We start from the raw sequence: 23,847 nt of genomic DNA, 5'->3' as shown, positions 1-23,847 counted from the left end.
ACAATGTCTAAATGGCAAGTGTAGTCCTCTCATCACCTATGGCATTCCCTCACTGACACACAAGCTTGATATGGAAACGACATGCATATGTATTCATGTGGCCACTGGCTCTATGCCCTCGAGCAAACCCAAACCAATAACTGAGAGGCTGCTCTTTAGCTTTTGTGGAAGCTAATTACAATTCTGCTTTATTAGTGCAGAGGTGTAGTCTGGGAATATTTTGCATTTCATTTTTCATTCCCTCCTTTTAATGTCAGACCTGTCTGTGGCATTCTCATTTGATTTGAGTCAAGATGATGCCAAATAGCCCTGAAACCAGACCATCATAGACAAAGAGAATTCTACTGTTATTGGATATGGGCTGATGATTCGTGCCGTTTAGTTTTTGGGGGGGTTGTAGTTCAAGAGGAAGAGAGGTCGTTTGCCAATTGAAATGTCGGTGGTTTGATCCCCAGCTTCCTCGGACCAGATGTTGGCGGGCTCTTTGGCAAGACACTGAACCCCACGATGCGTCCATCAGTATGTATGATAGAGAAAAAACATTGCGTAGCCTGTAATGCTGCATCGACTAAGAAATGCTGTATGAGTGTGTGTGTGAATATGGCTTGTGGTGTAAAAGCACTTTGAATGATCAAATAAACTAGAAAAGTGCTTTATGAATACAATCCATTTACCTGCTGCCAAAACCCAGTAGATTAAGTTGATCATTAATCTGTATTACTTTCGCTTCCTATAAATCATAGCTGATCAAAATGAAGCAACATGTTTCGTTTCATCTCAGTGATTCAGTTCAGCTGTAGCTCTACTGGCGTGCTTTATGACCGCCTCTCTGGTTTAATGTAAGCTAACCCTAATTATTGAGAGCATCATGCCAATCCAGTGCACTGATTTTACCTACCTTTTTATGACTGAGATGACTAGAAACCCTTCAACAAAATCATGATGGAAGTTGGAGCTGGAGAGGGTACTTGAAAGCTGTTTGGACATTGGACCAATATACCTGAAGACAAGTATCTGTTAAATTATTGTTTAGAAGGACCACCGGCACCCTGATCAGAAGGAGAAAATGTTGCCAATTAGATCATAATGACTGGTGGGAAAAATGTATTGACTTGGTGTTTCATCAACTGATGTCTTTTGAATGGGAGTCAATTGGATCGAGCGCCTTGCAGCCGTCAGAGCTAGTGTAGCATGTGTCGCACGTCCCACTGGGTTTAGCTCACCAATCAGCGAAGTACAGAGCAGAATAGGCTCAAAACTTTGAGCTTGATGTTGGCAGGCAGGGAGCTCTTGGTTTGAATTTATTCTTTATGATGCCACCAAGGAAGATGTTTCTGTTTCATAACAAAATAAATACTAGCACTGGCATTAGCCCTGCCAGTGAGAACAAGACCTGAATGTGCCAGCGATGCACTGTAGACAGTGACTGTATGGTGACATGAAACATCATCAAAAAATCTGTGTCAGGTAGTTTCAGGTTAGAGAATTGGCCATATTTCTAACAAATGTTACACACATGTCATCCAATGGATTGACAGGTACTTGTGTCTAATTTTAATTATAATTTTTCATTAAATAATTTTTCTGCCATGCAGATTATTATGTTGTTTAAGGTTGTTGAAGTAGCAGCCTTTTTTCTTTTATTTACCTGAGTGAATGTGGCCTACAGCATGTTTGTTTTGAAGGCAGGTCAAGTTATCTGTGAGGACGTGAAGAAAAATGCAGAGCCTGAGGTGCAGCACAGGGTACAATCCTATGTACCGTATGTATCAGTGCTTGCCCTGTAACTTAGATTATCTCTGTGAAGGCTCAATTAGAGTGCTGGGGGAGATGAGGAAGAGAACAGAGAAGGTAGAGGTGTATGAGGTTCAGGGAGCTATTCTAATTGTCTTTGTCAACCTCCCGCTGTGGTGTCAAGTTTCATATCGGCTCTCTGTGGCCGCACCAACGAGCAGTAGGGCCTCGGCGGGGTGGAGTTGGCTGACGGTGTGCCAACACTCCAAGACTCCTGAAAGAGCTTGTGGCCCTGTGCTGCACACATGCATACACAAAAGCACAGCAACACACACACACAAGCTCCGTTGCAACTAGCAGCAGTGGCATGAACATAAATGACTGTGGAGGTGAGCCAGCGAGTGGCAGGAGGCCACTCCGTGTGTGTTCTGTGGTTCTTTGTTCTGTGGTTCTCTCCGTCAAAGCCACTCAGAAAATCTGCTGCTCGCTTTGGGCGAGTCCTGTAAGCACAACATGCCACTGCATTGCTAATTCAGGCCAGAATCAGAATCACAGCTTGCCAAGTATCATGATAGTGGGGGAATATTTTTGCAGTGTCAACGCACAAAGCAGCTTTTTCAGGGTGTGGGGACATCTTTGACTGTCAAATACGACCACCCAAATACTGCATTCCGTATCCTCTCATGTCTCTGCTAAAATGTAATAACATGTACATGTTGTGAAATTGACATTATTCCTGTGAGAAATGATCATTACATCTATCAGTGGGTGCAGAGCACTGTGTAAATAGAGTTATTTGAATTTTGTGTACTGCCAATCCTCAGGAGCATCCTTAACAAGCAAATCTCCCCCAAATGCTCTTCATCTCCCTGCTTCTCCGAGTGGTGACACTAATAGACCCTGGAATGGGAAGGCTTTGCTGTTATGACCAATATGTATCACTCTGTAAAAGAAACAAACAAAAGAGAAAACTAATGCATAATTTTATCGTGACATATGTTCTTGAGAAAAACAGTATCTCCAAGAGTAATACATGTTGATATTGCTAGGATATGAATACGAACATGAAGTGAGAAACTGAAGGTTTTTCACACCTTAATATGGCACCAATGAACTAAAGTCACCCAGTTACTCTACCTCTGTGTGTGTTTTTTACCCGAGCTCCTGTGCTTTGGTGCATGTGAGTCCAAAGTGGTTGAAATTGCACGTTTACTATTTACCATAGTTTTTTTTTAGCTAAAACGCCTCTAACAAAGAGCAACTCAAGACATCCTCCATAGAGAGAACATTTTGTTTTCAAATCAGTCATCGCTATGAAATAGAGGACAAATGTATGGCAATGCAATGGATATTTTTGTTTTGTGAAGTTTTGAAAAAATATCATTAATAATTAAATCGCTGTCATTCTCTGACCTTTAATCTACCGTCTCACTTATTTCAGAGATGATGACGACATTAATGATGTGGCCTCCATGGCTGGGGTGAATCTGAATGAGGAGAGCGCAAGAATACTCGCCACCAACTCTGAGCTAGTGGGAACGCAGATCCGCTCCTGTAAGGACGAGGCCTTTCTCCATCCGGGGCTGCTACATCGGCGAATCCTGGAAACTGGTGAGACATGTTTACCTAACCCAACATGCAGTGCTTTTATGTCTTGACTCATAAACTATTAACTCAAACGTAGCCTGTAAATGTTGGCCTCTCTAAACTCCTGTTGTTGCTAATACAGCTGAAGAAATCTTAGATAAAAATGAGATCTCTCTTGGATCTCTCTGAGAAAAAAACCCAAAGCTGCAGCAGTGATGAAATCAATATGCCGTCATTTGTGTTTGGAGGATGTTTTTTCATTTTTTTATTGTGTCATCACTAAAGACGACTGTGATTCTGTCTGTCTCGGTGGCTCAGACTGAACATTTTCTTGTTTGGCCTTGGTTTAAATTTGATACACTTAACAATTCTTTCACCTCCTTTAATCAATTCTTCAGTGGCTGTCTGAACTTGCTGGACCCCAGGCACACACATAAATACTTTATGGGTTTGTCTTTTGAAGGCTGGCTGTCAGATTGTCCTCTGGACTAAAGGAACAGAGTTTTAAAGAAATCAAACTTGGCAGTGAAGTCTCAGTTCTCTCTCTTTTTTTGTGGATCTCAACGCTCTTACGGCACACAGTTTTGAATGTGCTAATTGATGCAGGTGGAAAGGTCTTTCTTTGTTTGCACTGGCGCATGACACTGATAGTGTTTTCATTACATCACTTTGCTACCAGCAGTCAGTTTCATCGCTTTAGATATTCTTAAGGCTCGTGCTGCACAGTCAAATCTGTGAAAAGGTATAATGAGCATTATTACTCAAAATAAAAACCATGCCCAGCGTCTTGCTCCTTTGCTACAGATCAAAAAACACAGAGCGTAATTCCATGAGACGGGGAGCCGAGCACCCTCATCTTGTTTCATCTCAATTAAAGTATCTTTAGTGTAGCGTGGGGGCCTGCAGGTCATGTTTCGTTACGTGGACTCTTGGCATGGTTGTTATCCCGTCACCTTGGGGTAGAGGGGTTGTTTAAAAATATAAATCTTTCCTAAGGGGGGCACACAGCATGACACAGGGCAGGAGGCTAGGGTGCCCCCTGCTGGGGAAGTGGCACTTAGGCAGCTTTGTTGTGTCAGTGATTGGCCTCTCCGCACTCGTAGCTGACAGCAGTCCGAGGGAGGCTCCCCTGGCCTGCCAGCTCCACTCAATCAGAGAAGCTCGGCTGCTCCTCTCTACTGTACAAGCACCAACTTAGTCTTCGCTCTGGTTTACTGTTGTGCATCCTGCTAAAACTTTGCTTTGACCTCTCCTCCCCCGTGATTACCCCCACTAAAACATGGGGTCAGGTATCTTTCTTTTATTTCTTTTCTTAATATTTACTTTACATATTTATTTTTTTAGCATAGATGTCTCAGTTCCAGCCTTTAATTTATATCTGTAATACTTATTTCCAGAGGAGATGGCTATTCTATTCCCTTCTTTATTATTTCTCTCTGTGTCTTCTTTCTTCCCTCATCTTATTTATCCCCTGCAAACAAACACTTGTGTCCCCCTCCTCCCCCAAACCTCTCTCCTCATAACTCTGCAGGCTTGTCCTTGAGGTTTGGGGGGAATTGCAAAGCTGCAAAGCAGTTCTCCCCCATCTCAGGAGCCCCAACACAGGCACAGTTGGAGTTCTCTAGGAAGGCTCCTCAAAGTAATGATAGTTCTCTCGTACCTTGAAGGCTCATACACACACTTGTGCACACATAGAGGTGCCTGAGAGTTCATAGATCCCTTTTGAATTTTATCAACATATGTCCTTAAACATCTTAAGAGTTTCACCCAAGTCCTACAATTTGATAAAAGACAGGCCAATTTATAAAATGAGAAAAAAAAATTTTTTCATTTAGGAAAATAATACATTTGGAATACATTTCTATGAGTGTCGAAACTAAGTATATTTCTTGGATTAGCAGTTGATTTTTAGGTCAAAATAGAGCCAGGGTTTTTTCAACCAAAATGACTATCAGAATGGAGTTGATGTCCTGTTTTACTTAAAGTCTGGGCTTTACAACACATACAACACAGCATCCAACACTTTACAACATAGTGGAGGGTGAGAAGAGAGGAGATTATGAAGCACTTTAGTAAGATAACTGTTGTTGCTCATCAGGCTGGAATTATTGCAAAACCTAAACAACAATGTTTGTGGCATGGCTCCTATGAGGAAGTCACTGCTTACAGATCTCATGGACAAACCAGTAGGCCAAAACAGAATTTTGTTGTTTTAAAGAGAAATCTGGTGGTCAGTTGGCAGTGATGACTGCTGAACACACCTGGTAAGCTCAAACAGGTAGTGAGGTTGTTACCAAGGGTGAATCAGGGATCATCCATGGTACATGTGTTTTGTGGACTTGGAGAAGGCTTACGACTGTGTCCCTCGAAAGATTCCGTGGGGATTCATAGGTTACTGGAGTCGCTTTTGCAAGCTATTCGGTATCTGTATAAGCAAAGCGAGAGCTGTGTCCACAGTCTTGGCACAAGGTCAAACTCGTTTACAGCGCATCTTGGATTCTGCCAGGGCTGCCTCTTGTCACAATCCCTTTTGTGATTTTCATGGACAAGATCTTGAGGCATAGTCAGGGAGAGGAGGGCGTCTGTTTTGGAATGAGTCCCTGCCTCAGGCGGACAAGTTTAAGTATCTCAGGATGTCGTTCACGAGTGATGGAAAGTTGGAGCGAGAGATGGACAGATGGATAGGGGCTTCGTCAGCAGTAATGATTCGCTGGTCCATTGTAATGAAGAGGGAGCTGTGCCAAAAGGAGGAGCTTTCAATTTACTGGTCCATCTTTGCTCCAACCCTCACCTATGGTCACGAGATCTGGGTAGTGACCGAAAGACTGAGAACGTGGATACAAGTGGCTGAAATGGGTTTACCACCACTATTAGTATATGTCTTCTCAGTCCGTCCAGTCTCCACAGCTACACGAGCGTGTGCTTTGCAGTTGTGAGCTCACAGGACCACACGTGCACAAAGAGGCTCGCCCTCTCTTGGGACAGTTTTCTTCTCACAAAGCTGTTAGTTCTTACATAATGCTAAACACTTAAATGATTGATAATGCACCTCAATAAATCTGTGCAACTATGTATGGAGTGCTCCAACTTGAGCTCATACAGTCAGACTGAATTTAATAACAGAAGATTTTATTTTTTGTATACACTGTAAATGATAAAATAAAACAATTTTAATTTTCCTCTCAATTTGTTTGGTGTGTTTCTCTTAATAAATCACAAAAAGAACCAATAAGACAGCATGTGAAGTAACAGATTGACAGTTCCTGTAAGTGTACTAATGCTGTTCCCCAGGCATGACAGAGATCCCACACAGCTGAACCAAGTAGAGAAGCTGCTCTAACGTGTGACTTTAGATTGTATGCAAGGATATTTGCAGAAACCTGGCTGTAAATTATAAACAGTGACAAATATTATAGCTAACTTATTGTACTGTCACACAATAAGTGGCTTTGCAAGGTTACATTATGAACTTGGCTGATGAGTACAAATAAATACCAATGCACGGTAACCTTTCCATACACAAACTGATAACTACCAATAATAATCCGTTTATTCTCTAGAGGATAATGTTTTGGCTCTTGCACCTGTTATATTCCTCTGGAGCAGGGCAGCTCTGGCTATATAAGACCACAATGACACAACAGAGGACGTATATACTTAAAGAAGTGAATGCTGTTGTTCCACGTACATGAACTTCGCAAAGCCCCTCTTTCAATTTGGAAACACTGTGGAGATACAGCTGTTTTGATAAAGGTAAAGAAAGCAACATTTTCAATTTTCTTGCCCAGCATGAGAGGTTTCAAAAGTGATGTGTGAGTTGGTAAAGCAGAACTTGAGTTGGTAAAGCAGAGGGGGCTTAACATACTTTATATCAAGAACAAACTTGCTGAAGGCAAGCAGATAAATATCAGCTCAATCAAAGAAAAGCCTGGTGGGGGCAAACGTAACAAGACATCTAACATTGGACAGTCAGCAAAATGCAGCAGGAAAGAGAAATAATGCTTCTTCAGTTGTGGACAAGCTGAATCTGTACAACACCACTTTGTCATTGCAGCTCATATTGACATTGGAGAGTTTGTCTCCCTAAAATTCTGTCAATAAGATTCAAGTACTCTACCGTTTAGTTTCTACAGCTACTATGTGCAGCCCACACATAACTCACCCATTTACTGCCATGGCATCACAGCCTCGATGTGTCACAAAGTGTGCCATCATTTTAAATCTACAAAGCACTCTCCCTCCACAGTGTTCATTGGTGATCTCCACTGAAACAGAGCAGTTTCACAAGTTAAATGACAACAATCTGACTGTGTTTTCTACGCTTATGAAAATAATGTTGGTCACTTTTGAAATGGCCACATGACACACAAGAGTCCCACGTTCAAGCCCCATCCAATTCAACATTTCCTGATATTATTTTACTTTACAACTTCACTTTCACTAATGATAGCCATTGCACGTTACAGAGTGAAACTACGTGGAAGTCTGTACCAAATTTAATGGCAATCTATGTAAATGATTAAATATTTCTATCCAAGCCAAAGGCATGGAGCACCCATGATTGCCAAGATCCTCATCCCAAGTGTGTCAGAAAATACAGATCAGTCTGTGGAACAGTATGGGTACAAATGTCTGCGTAATTGGAAATGTTACAACCTTTAGTGCATTTCATTCCTGTTATCTTTACTGTCTCACACCAAAAAATGAAAGCTGTGCAGATCGTTAGTCTGTTCCTTTTCTAGGTGAAGAATGATGATTAAAATCAGTACGAGTTGAAAACTGTTTTTTTAGCTCCCTTCGTCTGAGTCCCTTAAACTTTTTCTGAAATATTAATGTCCTCGAAAGACTATATTTTTAAGGAGTAGAAGCCTATTAGCGCTTCTCTGTGACCTCGTGACATTGCTACATGTATTGCCACTGTAATTATAAGGCTAACAGGGCTCCCTCCATCTATTTCAAAGCTTGAGCGGGTGAGGAGTGTATGTATTGTTCAGCTGATTTAAATAATCGGTGTGGTTTACTTAAAAGGGTGCCAGAGAGAAAATTATGTTAATGGAATAATTTAAAAGGAAGTTGGAAACAGATAGTAACCCTACCAAAGTCTGTCCTCCTCTCTTTTGTTATGACTTCAGATGAGTTTTGCTCCAAGGAAACTAAATTATTCTTCGACGAAAAGAGATGGTCAATGTCGTTTATACACTTGAAGGGGCTTAGCTGGTAAAACCACTCTGCACTAAGACTGAAGTAAATGAACTTTTCTGTGTAATGAGTCCTCTCTAATCACATTAATTTTTACTGTTCCTCTGTGAGTGTGTGTGTAAATCTGGATGTTTGTGTTCTGAACAATTCAGAATCTCTAATGTCTTTTAACAGTTTATTTATTTATTTATTTATTTTTTTTAATTCTTGATTGCATGTTTGTATGTCAGAAAACAATTATTTTCTACATGATTTGCGGTTGCTTCCATTAAAATCCCAAACCACAGACGCAAGTGCAGTGATGATATTTTTATCTCACAATAAATTAACAAAGGTTGTATTACATGATCATAAAATGCATTGCTGATGAAGTTAAAAGAATAAATCTACAAGTACCTATGAGAAACAAAAGTACTGACTGTACCTGTTGTATAAAAGACCCCGTTTACACTTGGTGCCAACATGCGCCCTGGCTGATGGGATCACAAGGGCACAGTGCAGGTCCAGGAGTGAACACACTCAGGACGCATCGAGGATGCATTCAGATTTGATCGCTCAGGCCATCCTTCTAACAGTTTGAATGCAAATCAATGCTAGGCCACATTGAAGGACCACCTGCTTACCCGATCTACTGAGTTTCCACCATGATGACTATGGGAGTTGCCTTTTAACGGGCCTTGCCCCGATGATTTTGAGCCTATCCATGTGCACCTCACAGCTGATGGATGTACTATCTCTCTTATCCTGGTTAGATCACAATTGTGATATGAAATGAATACATAATCTTCTCCAGAGAATTTTACGTTCAGAGTTTCACGTTTACTTTGTCTGCAAAAGGCACCATCATTGCATACATACTTTTCCTGATGACATCCCAGACTGCAAAATCAGTCTTACATAATGTTTGTGCGTTGTCAGGCAAAAGCATGGATTCTATGTTGATGTATTTGTAACCACACGGAGATATTCTGATTGATGTAGAATACTACGTGTCGGATTGTCATAACTGACAGAAAACCAGTAAGTCAGCCATTGGTCTGTGCATTTAGACAGTGATCAAATGTTGCCATTTTAGCTGCCCGCATGTGTCATTCACAGAAAACATCCTTTTGTGATCATTTCTTTGACAGTGAAAGCAGCAAGTGCAACATCAGAAAGCATTTGTTTTCAGTTTGTTGCCAAACTGAGTTTACTGAAATCATTGGGGAAAAAAAACACGATAGCCTAAATGCAAAAGGATATAGTTTGATCACTTTTATTCATTTGTGATTTTATAGAAACCTTAGTAGACCCACGGATTTCTCGTTTGATGCTCAGCTGTCTGTGTAAGTGTTACACAAGTGTTACACAAGCGCTGTCCACTTGTGATCCAGTAAGCCAGGACGCATGTTTGCACAAGTTTGAACAGGGCCAAAGAGTTGTGTCTGTTTGACGCGTATGAGGCACTGGTGGAAAAAGTTGTATCCTATCCTAAACATATGTTTGTACATCTATTCTTGACAGCAAAGAAGTTTGGAGTGACAGAGGTCCCCATGGAGGCAGTTACATTCATCTCCCACGCCACACAGTCACGACTTCGGACTGTGGTAGAAAAAGTTTCTGTTATTGCACAGCACAGACTGGACTCCTGTAAGGTAAAGATTGTACTTACACACACACACATACACAAATATTAAAGGTGTCCTGAACTCAAAACATCACTTGTAAAGACAGTCAGTACTTATTAATGCCACAGTGCTCCAGATACACCAGCTTTCATAATTCCTGGCAGCATCATCTAAAATCACTGATGCACACATTTACTAAGCCGAGATAATTAGCTTATGGTTGCAAATTCTAGATACCGCCTATTTGAGTGTCCAGCTCAGCAGATAAGGTCCTGAAACTGTGCCGATCTAAAAACACAGGCGCAATCAGCTCATTTGAGTAATGACCAAAGCAGTCTAACAGGAGCTGTGCAAATTACGGTCGAGTCTCAGACAAGCAGACCTGTTGATTATCAGGAGCACTGTAACTGACTAACAGCAGAGGTGCAGTTTGTTTGTTGTTGTTACAATACAGACCATGTGAGCATGACGTGATTACCTGTCCACTAAAATATTTAACATGTGCTCAAAAATCACTCTATCCACATCTTTCAGGTGTTAATATCTGAGTAAATATCAACAGTAACTTTTTAAAGATGTATATCATGTTGCCATTGTAATTTATTAGCCTGACAAGGGAAGCTGTGATTGTTTAAGACACGTGTTTGTAAAAATGTTATCTTTCAATTCATCTGGGTTTACTGCCAATACTGCCGCCTCTTTGCTGTCTGCAATGTAAGTGAGAAACACAGAGTAGATATTTATAATGTGGTAGCAAACCATCAGAATCATACAATTGTACAATGCTGTTTATATATTACTCATATAATTATCTAATGATGTAATTTGCCGGAGATCCCTGAAAACCAACTAGCCCACCTCTACTTGTGCCTAACCCTAATGTTACTTCATGCTGCTCAGAGTTTTACTGTATTGAAAGTGATATGTAAACATAACTAGGTCTGACCTAGGAAATGACAGGGGCTTTCTGTGCTTATTTAACTTTATATGGAAACGTTGTTTACAGAATGAATACCACATTGTATGAAGGAAGACATGCAAATAGTAATTGAGACCATAAACTTAATAATAAAGCAAGAGCTTTGGTCATTTTTCTTCATACAATTGAACTTCTTTTTATTAGCACATGTGTGGCCCACTGCTGGCCAATAGGCTCATTTTTTACATCTGGATTCAGCTTTTATCTTTTATATGTACTCTTTAGCCACAGATGCACCCATATGCCATTATGTTGTACCTCACCAGTAACTTGTGTGTGGTGGTCTGTATCTATCACAGAGTCTGGTTATAGAAGGTTAAGTGACCTTTATGACCTAATAAAAAAGATGAATATTGTAGTTTTCTTCTCATAACTGTGTGAGGTTTTTAGTAAAAAAAGCTGTTTGTCTTGTAAATGATTTTCATCTGAGAAACTGTATGTATTCTCAGGATATAACCCCTCTCCTTAACTTTATCATTTTTGTTCCTTTCTGCAAAGCCCAAATAAATACTTATCATAAACAATGTCCAAACTGCACGTGGTGTTCTTGACATTCACGGTTTATTTCTTTGTACGGTTATTACGCTGTACAAAAAATATGGAATTTGCTTTCAGTTTTTTCCAGGTTTACATAAGTATTAAAAAAAAAGAGGGGATGGAAAAAATACTTTTGTGTCCAGACTTTGTTCAGACTGTTGTATATATAAGCAGGACGTGGCTGCTATGACTTCACCTGTTTGTTTGTGGCTCACTGTTTTGAAGCCTCAAGTTTAGCTTTTTGGAAACTAGACTTTGGCTCCATGTTGTCATGTGGGAGAGTGATGTTGTTCAATAATTCCAAGGTTTGTGGTTCTCCTCGCTCCTCCGTATGTCACAGTGTCTCCTTTTAGCAACATTTGCCTCTCCTGGCAGAATGAATTCAGGTCAAAGGCCCTAATGTATTGGCTTCATTATTCCGACCCAGCAGCTGTACCCCTCTTTTCCATACAGTCTGAGTTTTTCTTTTCTGTTTTGGTTAAGCCACAGCATGTATGGGAGAATGCAGGCTAGAGTGTTAAAAGCATGGAAAGTAGTGTGCAGTGAGACTGAACACACACTCCTACATAAAGCTGCTTCTATGCCTGTGCATCGCAGACTTTAAAAGCTGCACAGATGCTTTAAACATTTATCATATGTGGGATGTACAAAGAATTTAGAATCATATTACTGGAAGATAAAGAGTACAGGTAGCGTCATTATACCATACATAGTCAGCATGTTGTATATGTGTTAACAGTTGGACTTTAAAACAATTGACTGGTGTGGCTAAATCAACACGACCGAATAAAACATCAGATCATATTTAATCAGCCAAGACTTTTGTGTTGAGGCTGGAAGGGTCAAAATGTGCAGTTTAGAAGCATCTGCTGCAAACCACACCATTTGGGCTGAAATGCCAACACCAGGGGAATCCCTGGTTTGTTTTGCTTCAGCTCGACCTCTCTTGCATGCAATTCTCCTGCTCTGTTTTCCCATTTTTCCTGTCTGTCTTCATATTTTTGTCTGTCAAAGGCAGAAATACAAAAGAAATCCTTAAGAGAAAAAAATAAGACTTACATCCCAGCATGCAGACAGTACCTTACTGTTTATTTAAATGTCATCAAGGCCAAACTGGACACATCACCAGTCTATCACAAGGCCAACACAGAGACAAACAAGACAAACAACCATGCACACTCTATCCCATGGTCCGTTTAGAATCACCACTCAATCTAACATTCAAGTTTTTGGATGGTGGAGTACTGGGAAAAAACCCATTCTGGTACAGGGGGAACATGCAAACTCACAGAAACACAGAAAAATAGCAACTAAGATTCAAGTGAATAAGCAGCCTCCTTGTTGTTAGGCAACGCTGCTCGAAACTGTGAAAGAATTTCAGTCAATGTTGTTTTATTTACTCAAATTATCATTTGAATCATATCTGATTTTTGAAACACCAGAGCAGGCAACTTCATTCAGTCTTTGCAGCACACCCACACAGAAGGGACCCAAACATGTTTTTATGCACCAACATTCACACACAAACACACATAAAATTTGTATACAAGTGTACTACCAGTATAAATGCATAAAAGTTCATGCAAAAACTATTTTAATGCCCTCAAGTTATTACAGAACACAAGAGCTGTGAGTTTTCAGTCAGTCAGTGAAAACCTGAGGTATAAAAGAGCATCCACATACACCTGCGTACTTTTCTCATTATTGGTGACTTTACCTCTCGTTGCCCATGAACGTAACTATATAACCACATTTAATTGGTCGACATTAAAGACAATCTATTGCCACAACAAGGCGAATTCTTTGCATTGTTATGAGAAAGGGGGGAAACTTTGAAAATGTGTTTTCCTTGATGCCAAGACAGCAGGATGAGTAGGAGGTAGGACGAGCTCTGCCACCGCTGTCCCCATCCTGTGTTGTGCTGCTTCTTTCCGTTCTTTTTTGTGGTTTTCTAAATGAGGTGGGTTCGAGAGAGGCACGAAGATCTGTGAAGCCACTCTGTTGACATCAGCGGAAAGAAAAAAGAGAATGAGAGAAAAAAATTAAAGCTCAAAGCGGCCTTAAAGAGGAGCCGGGCTTCGGCAGGAGCTACGGCAAGAGTGCAGGCTCAGCGTGGCAACAAAGAGGAGGGAAGCTGGATGAGAGAGACAGGGGGGGGGGGGTGCTGGTGAAGAGCCTCCTCTGATGTGTTGCGCTCTGTGCCGCTCAGCCTCTCTCATCCACTCGTGGAAACACACTCAAAGACCTGACACACATGGATGGAAGACGTGGAGAGAGTGATGAAGAAATCAACACAAGAGCAGAGCTGCATCAGAAGCATACATTCGCACACACAAACATGAGAAATAAGCAATTATCCTATTAACTTTTGATGACCTACAAAAGTTGTTTTTACTCTTGCCTTTCCATTTCCCACATGGGAGGTGAGGCGACAAAGAGAAGCCATGACTGTAAATAGAAAAGTTAGTGTGTTAAGGTGTGTAGAAGTGTCCCAGCTGGTAGTGTTTCACTTCAGATGTGTCTTAAAGTTGGGTTCTTTGTTCAACCAAATGTGTGCTGAAGGTAATTTTATGTTTTTAAGCAAAGCTATCTATCAATTTATTCATTAAGATAATTGATTCTAACCATAGATTGTAATGTTGGGGTCTGTCTGTTGTGCTTTTGTTGTTTTTTTTGTTGTTTTTTTTAGATTGTTTGCCACCATACCTAATGGTTAGTGTGCAGAAGAGAGAGTGCATCTGATGTGGGTAAAATGTGGAAATCAATTTTTCAAAGTTTAAAACCATAATCAGTGTTTTTATAGGAGTGAAAGTAAAATGTAAAAGACACGGGATAGTGTGTCGTTCATTGGCTTAAAGCCCATGCAGCTTTATAGAGCTTCGTAGCAAGTTCCAGCTCATTCTTAAGCTGCACTGACTAACTGCTCTCATAGTAAAGTTTTACACAAAAGGCTCCAAATATCAAGTGTGTGACACATGCACACACCCACATAGCAGGTGATACAGCAAAAGAAGAGCTCACACTTTCCAGTGAAACTGAAACAAAGCTCTAAATGATCGATTAACGATGCTCCATCACTTTCAGTCACTTTGACACGTCTTTAGCTCAGTGCCTGCTTTTTTGGCATAATCTAATACAAAGTAATACGACTACTGACATTAACTGCAAAATAATACCGACATGATTTCTTACTTTACCAGTGAATTGTTAGAAAATGATAATTGGTCGTTTTGTTAAAGGCAAAGACCAAAATCTTTTCTTGTTTATCCCTCTTTATTTGCAAGAATTTGCTTATTGTCTTTATTTGACTGTATTCCACTTTTAAAGTCCTGTACAAGAGAATCTCTGAAACCTTATTACAGATCTGCTGGTTGATCTTTATTTAGTGATTTAATGTGCTCTTCTAAACGCACGGTGATATTTACTAAAAGGGACAACTTCTCACTGATTATAGACAACAGAAATGATTGACTGTCTGCTGTTATTTTCACGACATCCATGTTGACGAACCAGATCTCTCTTTATATACAGTCTCTCTTCTGATTTTGAGATATTTCACTTTGTATTGTCTATTTGGATCGAGGCATGCCTTGAGTATTTCGTATTAATTGTCAAACCTCAGAAGCAGCCTCCTAATACAACTTGAAGATGTTACCGTTGCAGTAATTTCCTCTCTGTACGCTTGTCAGGATGATGAGTGCTACGAGCAGTCTGCAGACGTCCGCTCGCAGCTTCGCTTCTTCGAGCAACTTGAGAGAATCGAGAAGCAGAGGAAGGACGAGCAGGAGAGAGAGATCCTTTTGAAAGCAGCTAAAGTAAGTTACTGTCACCTCACCATCCTGCTGTGTGTGGGTGTGCGGGAAAGTTGTTATGCCTCCGTTCAGCAGCGTGTGTTTGTGCAAAGGTCCAGGTGCGTGTGTGGATGTTGCTCTTGTGCAGGCCCTGACAGATGAATTAGAGTGTGACACGAGTGGATGAGATGACCTCCCAGGCTCCTGCCCCCAGGGCTTCTCTGTCCTGGCTCTCCCTGCCCAGGCACAACAAGGGGTGTGGAATCAGTACGCTACGAAACCTGCATACTCAATGCTTTCGAATAGTGTACTTTTCTACCTGGCAAAACATCACTCTGCTATATAACTTGACAACAAACAAAGGATCATCATTAATAATAAATAAATAGCAAAAAAAATGAATAAATGTTTATATATATATGTGTTAATCAGCTCAGTCAGTATATTCAACTTTTATTTGTTCTTCCTAACAAGTGATAACGAGGCTTTTACCAGAAAGTACTGAGCAAGGAAAGTGATGTTTTGGAAGAGATACTAATTTTAAGTGTGAGCAGAGATAGGTACCCAATTTATCAACAGAAAACAACACATTCAAGGGGAAAAACTCATAACTGAACACAGAGCTGAACGTAGAAGCTGCCACACAGGTACTGAACAGTTTCAACCTTTTGATATGAAAAATGTTGGAAAGATTTCAAATATCACAGAATACCACTTGGAAGAAGAATCAAGACCTTTATTTCTGATCCTGCAAATCTAAAGTAAATAAATCTGACAAGGTTTTTTAAAAGTCAATGAAAAAGTCTAAGTCAAAAATTGTGTTTGACTTGTGGCTTGGAGTCAGTGTGCAGGCGTTAGTCTCTAACAATGTGGAGAAAAATGGAATCAGTAAATAAATGCAGCATTTGCTAATGTGTGTATACACTAGTAGTTGATCACTTGTTAAGTCCATTAGAGGGAAGTGTGGTGTATGATATCAAATGTTTAGTCTAAAGATTTTTTTGCAGGTCAATTGTCTTTTTCCCTTAAAATGGCTATGAATTGTTTAAAGGTGTATAGTGAAGGAGTTATTTTAAGCCATTTAAAAGAATTATCTGATCACCATTGCTGACTGCATGAGTAAATGTGCCTAAAGAAATAAAGTTTTTAACCTTATTGACAGGTCCATTGGATACTTTTTTATGTGTTACAAGACATGTCGTGAGCAAAATCAGCCATCAGCACTATGGCTGAGGATTTCTGCTTTAAATATGCAGAGAACCACCCACAGTCGCAGAAAGGCGAGGCCAGAGAGCTCATATATTCTACGCAGAAGATTAGAAGAACCAATCCTGACAATTTGCTTTGTGGGATATTTTGCATGTGTATGAAGGTCTAATGAAATGAGAAGCTTGCGCAAGCTAGAGGAGAAATTAGCACACGTTAGGTGCAAAAGACATGCCAGGCCAGAAGCTGTTGCTCTCAGCCCTCATGCGAACTTAAAGCTGCTGGCCAGGAAAGCTGGGAGCCAGTTGACCAGCAATCGGTGCATTTCTAGTATTGTAGAAAGGTTCCTCTTCTTGAGAGTCACTCTCTGGCACAAACATTTAAGCTGAATTCCTCCAATAATATAACTGCTAAACAGAGTATAGCATAAACTGAGTGGAGTAAACAGGGCAGGCAGTGTCAACTGCTGGCAGGCATATTCATAGGTTTAAAACATACAACTTTGAGGAAAACAGATGAGTTTTAAAGGAGTACTAAAGCTACTTATTTAATACATCTGAACATGTCCAGTATCTTGATCTGTGCTCTCTTAATTTAGACATTTGTCTTTCAGTGAAAAAAAGCAAAAGAAAAAGCCTTTTAATTTAGACACCGCTGACAAAAAGAAAAGAGAGAGAGAGAAACTTTTGCAAATGAAAATGCCCCGCAGTGCAACATTAGCAGAAAGCTAGGTTAATTTAATTAATTTTGATGGAGCCAATGTCCCACAGTAAAGATTCTCATTGCACCACACCTCACTGTCTTGATTGTGTTAAAACGCTCCGGCCCTGCCATGCAGGATATTAGAAAAACCTCTAGTTGATGAGCACTTGCCTCCAAATCTTCTGACCTCCTTTAAAGAGCATCCAGATAGTTTCTGCTGGTCAGCTGTGAAAAAAAAACATTGCTTCAGCGGAAAACACTAAACTATGTTGATTGAAAAAGAATGGATTAATGGTTAGATTGTAGATCCGCTTTGTCAGCACCCAGTTCTACATGGTTAAACGTTCCTAATCTCTATTTATTTATTCATTTTTTGCAAATAGTGGAAAACTGTCTATTAACAGGATTAGTGAAGAACTTTCAAATGTAGCCAAGTTCTTGTTGGAGGAGTTTCTCTCCGGGCTATTTAGATTACATGAGCCTTGTTGAGGAAAGTTCGACTTCACCCCAGAGCCACATCTGTGGCTTTTTGGCTCTTGTTGCCATGGCGTTTCGGCTCAAGGAGAAGTTTGGAAAGCAGATCTTTGCCTAGTGATTGTAAATATGTTGCAGACAAAGCGCCTGATAATACACCAGCAGCTGTCCTGACGTTTAATTGTGTTTTCTATATCTTTGTCATACATCTTTTTCCAAAGTGTTTTATGGGGGCATACATAGTTATCACATCTGTTTTATTATGGTACTGGCTTTGATCTCAGCAGGCTATATTAAGCTTGAGTTAAGGGAAAACAGGAAAAAATCCATCCTTAGGCACTTAGGAGCTGAACTGACTGTTAGAAAATGACTGTGGATATAAGTTAATTTTGGTTATAATTTTTTTTACTTCCATTGATGGGATGTTTCTTTTGTTTTAAAACTGTTAGAATGATGCTGTGGTGTCAGTAAGCATAAGTCATATTAACCCTTTGCTGATCTACAATTTCATAACAGAGATTTGATTAACAGATTGCTTGGTGGATAGATATGTTTTTCCACTATGACATTTGTGGCAAACCAAAGATGATAAAATGAAACATTTGTAGATATAACTAAGAAATATTAAATGCTAGAAGTTTCACCCTCTATTTGGCTGAGGATACTGACAGAATATACTACCAGTACATCAAATTACTTTTTAGTCTTCCATGCACAACCCACAGTTTAATGAATCTCTGTTCGTTTTCACATGTTAGTCTAAAGATAGACAAAAATAGCTGAACACCAAATTGCAACATCACAGGAGAGGAAAAACTCCTGCTATACTGTATATTCAGCACCACAGATTGATGACATACTGTACAATATAGTGTTATTTAAGCACACTACACTCCATTACGCTTAACCCAACAAAGCTTGTCAGTGTCTACAGTAGCACCCGGTCCTCGTCTCCCCTTCTCCTCCCTGCTCTCCGCTGTAAGTGGGAAAAGCAGGGCAGCTGACAGAGGAGATGTAGAGCATGCCAGTGGCACCGCTGGCCTTTGTAAACAGTCCATACCTACCCCTCCCACTCCTCCGCCCCACTGCCACCCACTTCCCAGCTCGCCTCTCTCCTGCTTGAGCGCCCACTAATTTGACCCCGTGAATTAGAAATAATCCCCTCCACCCTCAGCTTCCCTCATCCCTTCTTCACAACAAGCCATTTAAAATATGACTCAAGACTTGAGGGATGCTCCGGCTGACCAGAGGGCAAACACATTAGGCTTAGTTGAGATACAGACCAGTACATGAACTGCCTGATATATTTAAAGCCAATTAGCAGGAAGGCACAGCAGCACGGCATCCATATGACAAAGTAGATGAGGGGAGGAAGAAGAGGAAGAAATAGCTGTGAGGATGGAATGTGGCGTCCTGCTTTGTAGGGAGTTTCAACGCCTGCTCTGACTGATATTTGTATTATGTGCAAGATGTGTAATACAACATATTCAATATTTTCCAATTTCAGAATTCAAGAAGGCATTAAAGTGTATATAGGACTGATGTCTGTACATGCACACGAATATTTTTTAAAGACCATGTCATTCAAGTTTAGTTTGAATGACGTGTTGACATTTATGTTGATCACGGACCCACAGATCAGATATTTTGATCAATGCAGAAAAATAAAATGATGCAGCTTATGTCGAAATTGACAAAGAGCCCTCAGTTTTTGTGCTGGGCCATGATCAGCTGCATTGCCTACAGTGGTCATCTGTACATGTGCATTTGGCTGCGTGGTGAAGGATTTCCAGGGACAAGTACATTCACCCAGATCATAGCAGCTGATTAAAATAGAAGTGCTGTGTTGTTACGCCAGGGACACACAGACAGACACTGCCACTGACAGTCACCAACATCCTCTCCCCTGTGTGTGTGTGTGTGTGTGTGTATGTGCTGGCTCGTGCAGAATTTTTAATAACCTCTTTTGATTAGAATCCCCCTCCAGCAGCTTATTTAGGGCTGGATTTGGAGCAGGTTTAAAGGCCACTGCCCCCCGGGGGGGTGCTCCATTGCACTTCTCTGAATTCAGATACAATGTCCTTGACACCTCTGTATCCTGTTCCCATTTTGCACTATTTTTGCTGCTGCAGCAACAGATGAGTAGCAAAATGAGAGGGTGGGCTCCTTAAACCAGCTGTTAACCTGTGTACCCCCCCTCTTTACTCCACAGAGTCGCTCCAGGCAAGAGGACCCAGAGCAAGCTCGACTGAAACAGAAAGCTAAGGAGGTAAGCTGCTGCGGAGATCATTACCCTTGACATTTCCCCGACTCCAGCACATTAATTTTTCATGCTTCACTACATATATAATGCCATTTAAAGTCGGACTTAAAAAAGTTTGAGGAATTACTTGTGCCGATTGATGCCGATGTGTGGAAAATGATACTCTGTGCACCAAAGACACCTACCATTTCTCCACCCATCTGCTTTTTTTCTTTCCCCCCATGTGTTCAGCTTCCTAATCTTGCACCTGTTTGAATTTTGACTACTATTCAATGAACGTTGCACAATTGTATTAATTTTCTGTCAATTTTGTTTTCACACAATAGTAAAATATTTCTCAACCTCAATAATGCAACAATACATTATCGCTAAAAGAGAAGAAAGTGGATTTTCTTAATATTTCTGTTTGTAGATTAGTCCAGATGCTACAGTACATCCAGTTGTTTGGTAAAATCATACGTGTATTTTGAGTGAGGGTTGCAATCTTACCAGTTCATGCTCTGCTTTCTCCACTGGAGAGGTGTAAAAAAAGAGTTATTTCTTTTCCCAGTAGGCCAAGACACAACACTCACACAAGTGTTATAAACTGGGAAGTGTTTCAACTGGTGTTGTGCTCTTCTTTTTGGTTGGACAATGCCGCATCCTTTCTTTTTCAAGCATAGGTCTTGTATTGAATGAAATCCCAGTGGAGCTCCAAAAGTAGACCGCACATCTTTAATGGATGGTAAATGTTGTTTATGCAAACAAAATTGTTCTTTCACAGCAGAAGTTTTGTGTGTTGTGTGTTTACGCCAGAATAACTTCGCGGAGTGCTCTCAGTCCTTGGCTCGCTAACAAGGATCAAGAGGATTGCGTGGCACTTCTGTAGAATTGTCTAAGTAGGCAAGGGGGATGAAACGAGCAGAACTCACCTGTTGTTGTTGTTGATGTAGAACTTAGGGAGCAGACGGGATTTCTTTTTAGTTGCTTACTGTTTAAAAATAAAAAAAAGTTTACTGAGCGTGTGTGCACTTTTCTTTCTTACTCTAATTTGTGCACACGCAGGTCTACACTTTTCCACTTGATAGCTCCCATTTTAATTCTGGCCACTTGTATTGTATTTAAGGGTAATTTTTAATGTTTTGCTCAAAGGTGCCTCTTCTATTACTGTTTTGGCCATTGTATTTAATTTTTTGGATGTTTGCCTATCTGATGTTGAACTTGTGACCTTTGTGTGACAAGTTGGCTTCACTTACTGCACCTCAAGCTACTGGCAGTGCGCTTGTCTTTTCTCTACATCCATCCTGGACATTTCTTTCCAGCAACAGTGAGTATAGACTGCCGCAGTGTAGAGCATTCATACTAGATCTCAGCTTACCCATAAGCCCCACATATGCAAATGAAGCAGCATAATAGGCAGTGCGATAGGTTAGCTCCGGGGGCCATGTGATCAAAGTGGATCTCCTCCCTGTTAAGTGGCAGTCTGCTCGTCATCTGGATACGGTCAGATTAGTGCCTCATGAGGAGATGCCCTGTGCGCGTGAGCACACTTTAATTTTCATCCGGAATTTTAAGAAGCTGGTTTGGAAATGGTTACTTTATGTAATGCCCCCCACCCAACTCACCCCCACACTCACACACAAATGCATTGCTCACACAGCCTCCATCCTCCACCCTCCCTCACCTCTTTCTGTTTTGCTTAATGGCCGTCGTTTCTCAGCCCCCGTGCCTCTCCGGTTTTCATCACCTGACTGGCTCAAGGGGACAGAGCTGGCTGTTTGTGTCACTGCAGAGTCTGTCGGTAGCTCACACATCTGCGCAAATTTCATCAGGATAATGAGCCCGAGCTAGTCTTCCAGGCGACGGGCAGAGGAGCTCGTCTGCCTGGTCACACGCATGCACACGCACTAAGCAACCGCCACCACCAAACAATCATCAATTTGGAGACATGGAATTACAGCCTGTTATATACTTAAACCAAGTGTCGGCATGTAAATTGAGCTAGTACATGATTTGTTTTTAAAAAGGCAGGTATAGTGGGCTGCACTGCTATTGTAGACCCAAGTCTAGTCTGAAGGCTAAGCTGTGATGGTATGAGCTGTGAACTTCGGGTTGATTTTCAAGTCAATTTCAGTTATATGGCTTAGGGTCACAAATTTTCCCCAAAGAGTTTTTAAATGTGTGCAACATGTAAGCCTCCATTCTTTGACCTTCAGTTTAAATAATTAAGGAATGAATACTGTACACAATAAGATTCTTCTGATAATTTGTTCATCATAACCAGGCAGGCTGATGTGTTCCTATCAGTGAAAGACAAACCCCCTGATCTGTAGATCCACCACCGTGCAGGTTTCCATTGCTGTTTTTGCATTTAGAAGGTTTGTTCTCTCCAGGTACTCCAAAAACATGCATGTTAGGCTAATTGTTGATTCTAAATTAACCCTAGGAGTAATGTGAGCATGCATAGTTGTTTCTCTCGTTTTTCTCTGTGATGGACTGGCGAGCTGATAAGGGTGTACCCTACCTCTCGCCCAATGAAAGCTGGAATAGGCTGTTTTGGATTGCTTGCTTGCTTTAACCAAACAGCAAAAAAAAAGATTAGTTTTCACTATTTCACTGTATGTAAAATGTAATGACAGCTAGTTCAGGTTAGTATAAACATAACAAAATTAAATTTTGAGATTTAATAATCACAGTACAACATTATTTAAGATGGTTTGGAGGAACCCAGAGTTAATGTGACAGTGGGTTACACCACTTTCCTAGATTTCAGTTTCAACCTCACTACTTTCGTTTATCTTTCCTTGAGTTAAGAATTCCAACAGTTGTTGAGATAAAACGATTTTTGTCACTAACCTAAGCAATGATGTTAAAGTATTTTTACGTGGGAAGATTCCCTCCACAGGTTTTGTGTCACAACCACTGTACCAACTGCTGAACTCGGCCAAATGAGCAGCCAAACTACAAAGCCTAAGCTCATGTCAGGGACCTTCCCTTTCACCTCATGCGTTATCTCTACCATCAGCCTCTTCCTACATCTTTAACCCTGGGATGGGTGCCAGACACACTTCTCCTCCAGTGCCAACGTTGGGCCAAAACTCGTTTTAGCATCTAATTGGGAGACTGATATGACATTTTTTTAACTCTTCATCACTCCCCAGTGGATGAGCCCTTTCCATTTTGGATAATCCAACCTGAAGTTTGTCATAATATTTCATAACTCAAGTTGGACTTTTTCTTGAATTTGCAGAGAATATCTAAGGGGCTGAAATTAAGTTAAATCATCAGTTCTCCATTCGATAGTTTCTATCAAAGGTTGTGAAAAACATTGCGGGCTTTAGGGTGTCTCCTGCTGTTGGATTTTGGTTTTGCATGTTGATGTACCTGTGCCTCCAAGTGTTTTTATGTATTTTCTCAGAAAATGAAAACACCATCCTGTCACCAGTGGTACAGGCTGGTCACATAGTTGCTGCAGAGGTTTTGCGTGAGAGATCGGCAGAGCGGTCTGTTTCCACCATTTTCCACCATTTGGCCAAAAGGTCAGATGGGCTATTTCAGAAATGCCCCCAGTGAAAATCAATGGGCAAATCGTGGAGCTCAGTTCCTGTTTGTTTTTGTTGGTGGGTCTTTGTGTTCTGTCTGTTCCATCTCTGAGGCGGGGAGGGGGTGGGGGGTAGGCAACGCCTAAGCATTGGGAGTGAGAGAAAGAGAGAGGGATGGAGACAGAGAGACAGAGACAAAGAGATGGATAGAAAAAGAGGCTGTCGATGTGGGGGGCGGTTGAGAGAT

General features: G+C 40.8%; 1 protein-coding gene across 3 annotated transcripts in view; it reads left to right on the top strand.

Annotated features, from left to right (window-relative positions):
* The window catches only part of LOC140301609 (transcription initiation factor TFIID subunit 4-like), an 82,635-nt gene that overhangs the window by 24,575 nt on the left and 34,213 nt on the right, over positions 1 to 23,847 (top strand). For all 3 annotated transcript variants that reach the window (XM_072380161.1, XM_072380160.1, XM_072380159.1), the window contains 4 exons: positions 3,176 to 3,345; positions 10,024 to 10,154; positions 15,333 to 15,458; positions 20,029 to 20,085. In XM_072380161.1, coding sequence (XP_072236262.1) covers positions 3,176 to 3,345; positions 10,024 to 10,154; positions 15,333 to 15,458; positions 20,029 to 20,085 — 484 coding nt within the window. The remainder of the gene's footprint in view (positions 1 to 3,175; positions 3,346 to 10,023; positions 10,155 to 15,332; positions 15,459 to 20,028; positions 20,086 to 23,847) is intronic.

Source organism: Leuresthes tenuis, unplaced genomic scaffold (genome assembly GCF_036924035.1).
Source record: "Leuresthes tenuis unplaced genomic scaffold, fLeuTen1.0.hap1 SCAF_2, whole genome shotgun sequence".
NCBI lineage: Eukaryota > Metazoa > Chordata > Actinopteri > Atheriniformes > Atherinopsidae > Leuresthes > Leuresthes tenuis.
Note: the sequence above shows the minus strand (reverse complement) of the source record. Positions and strands in the feature narration are given on the sequence as shown.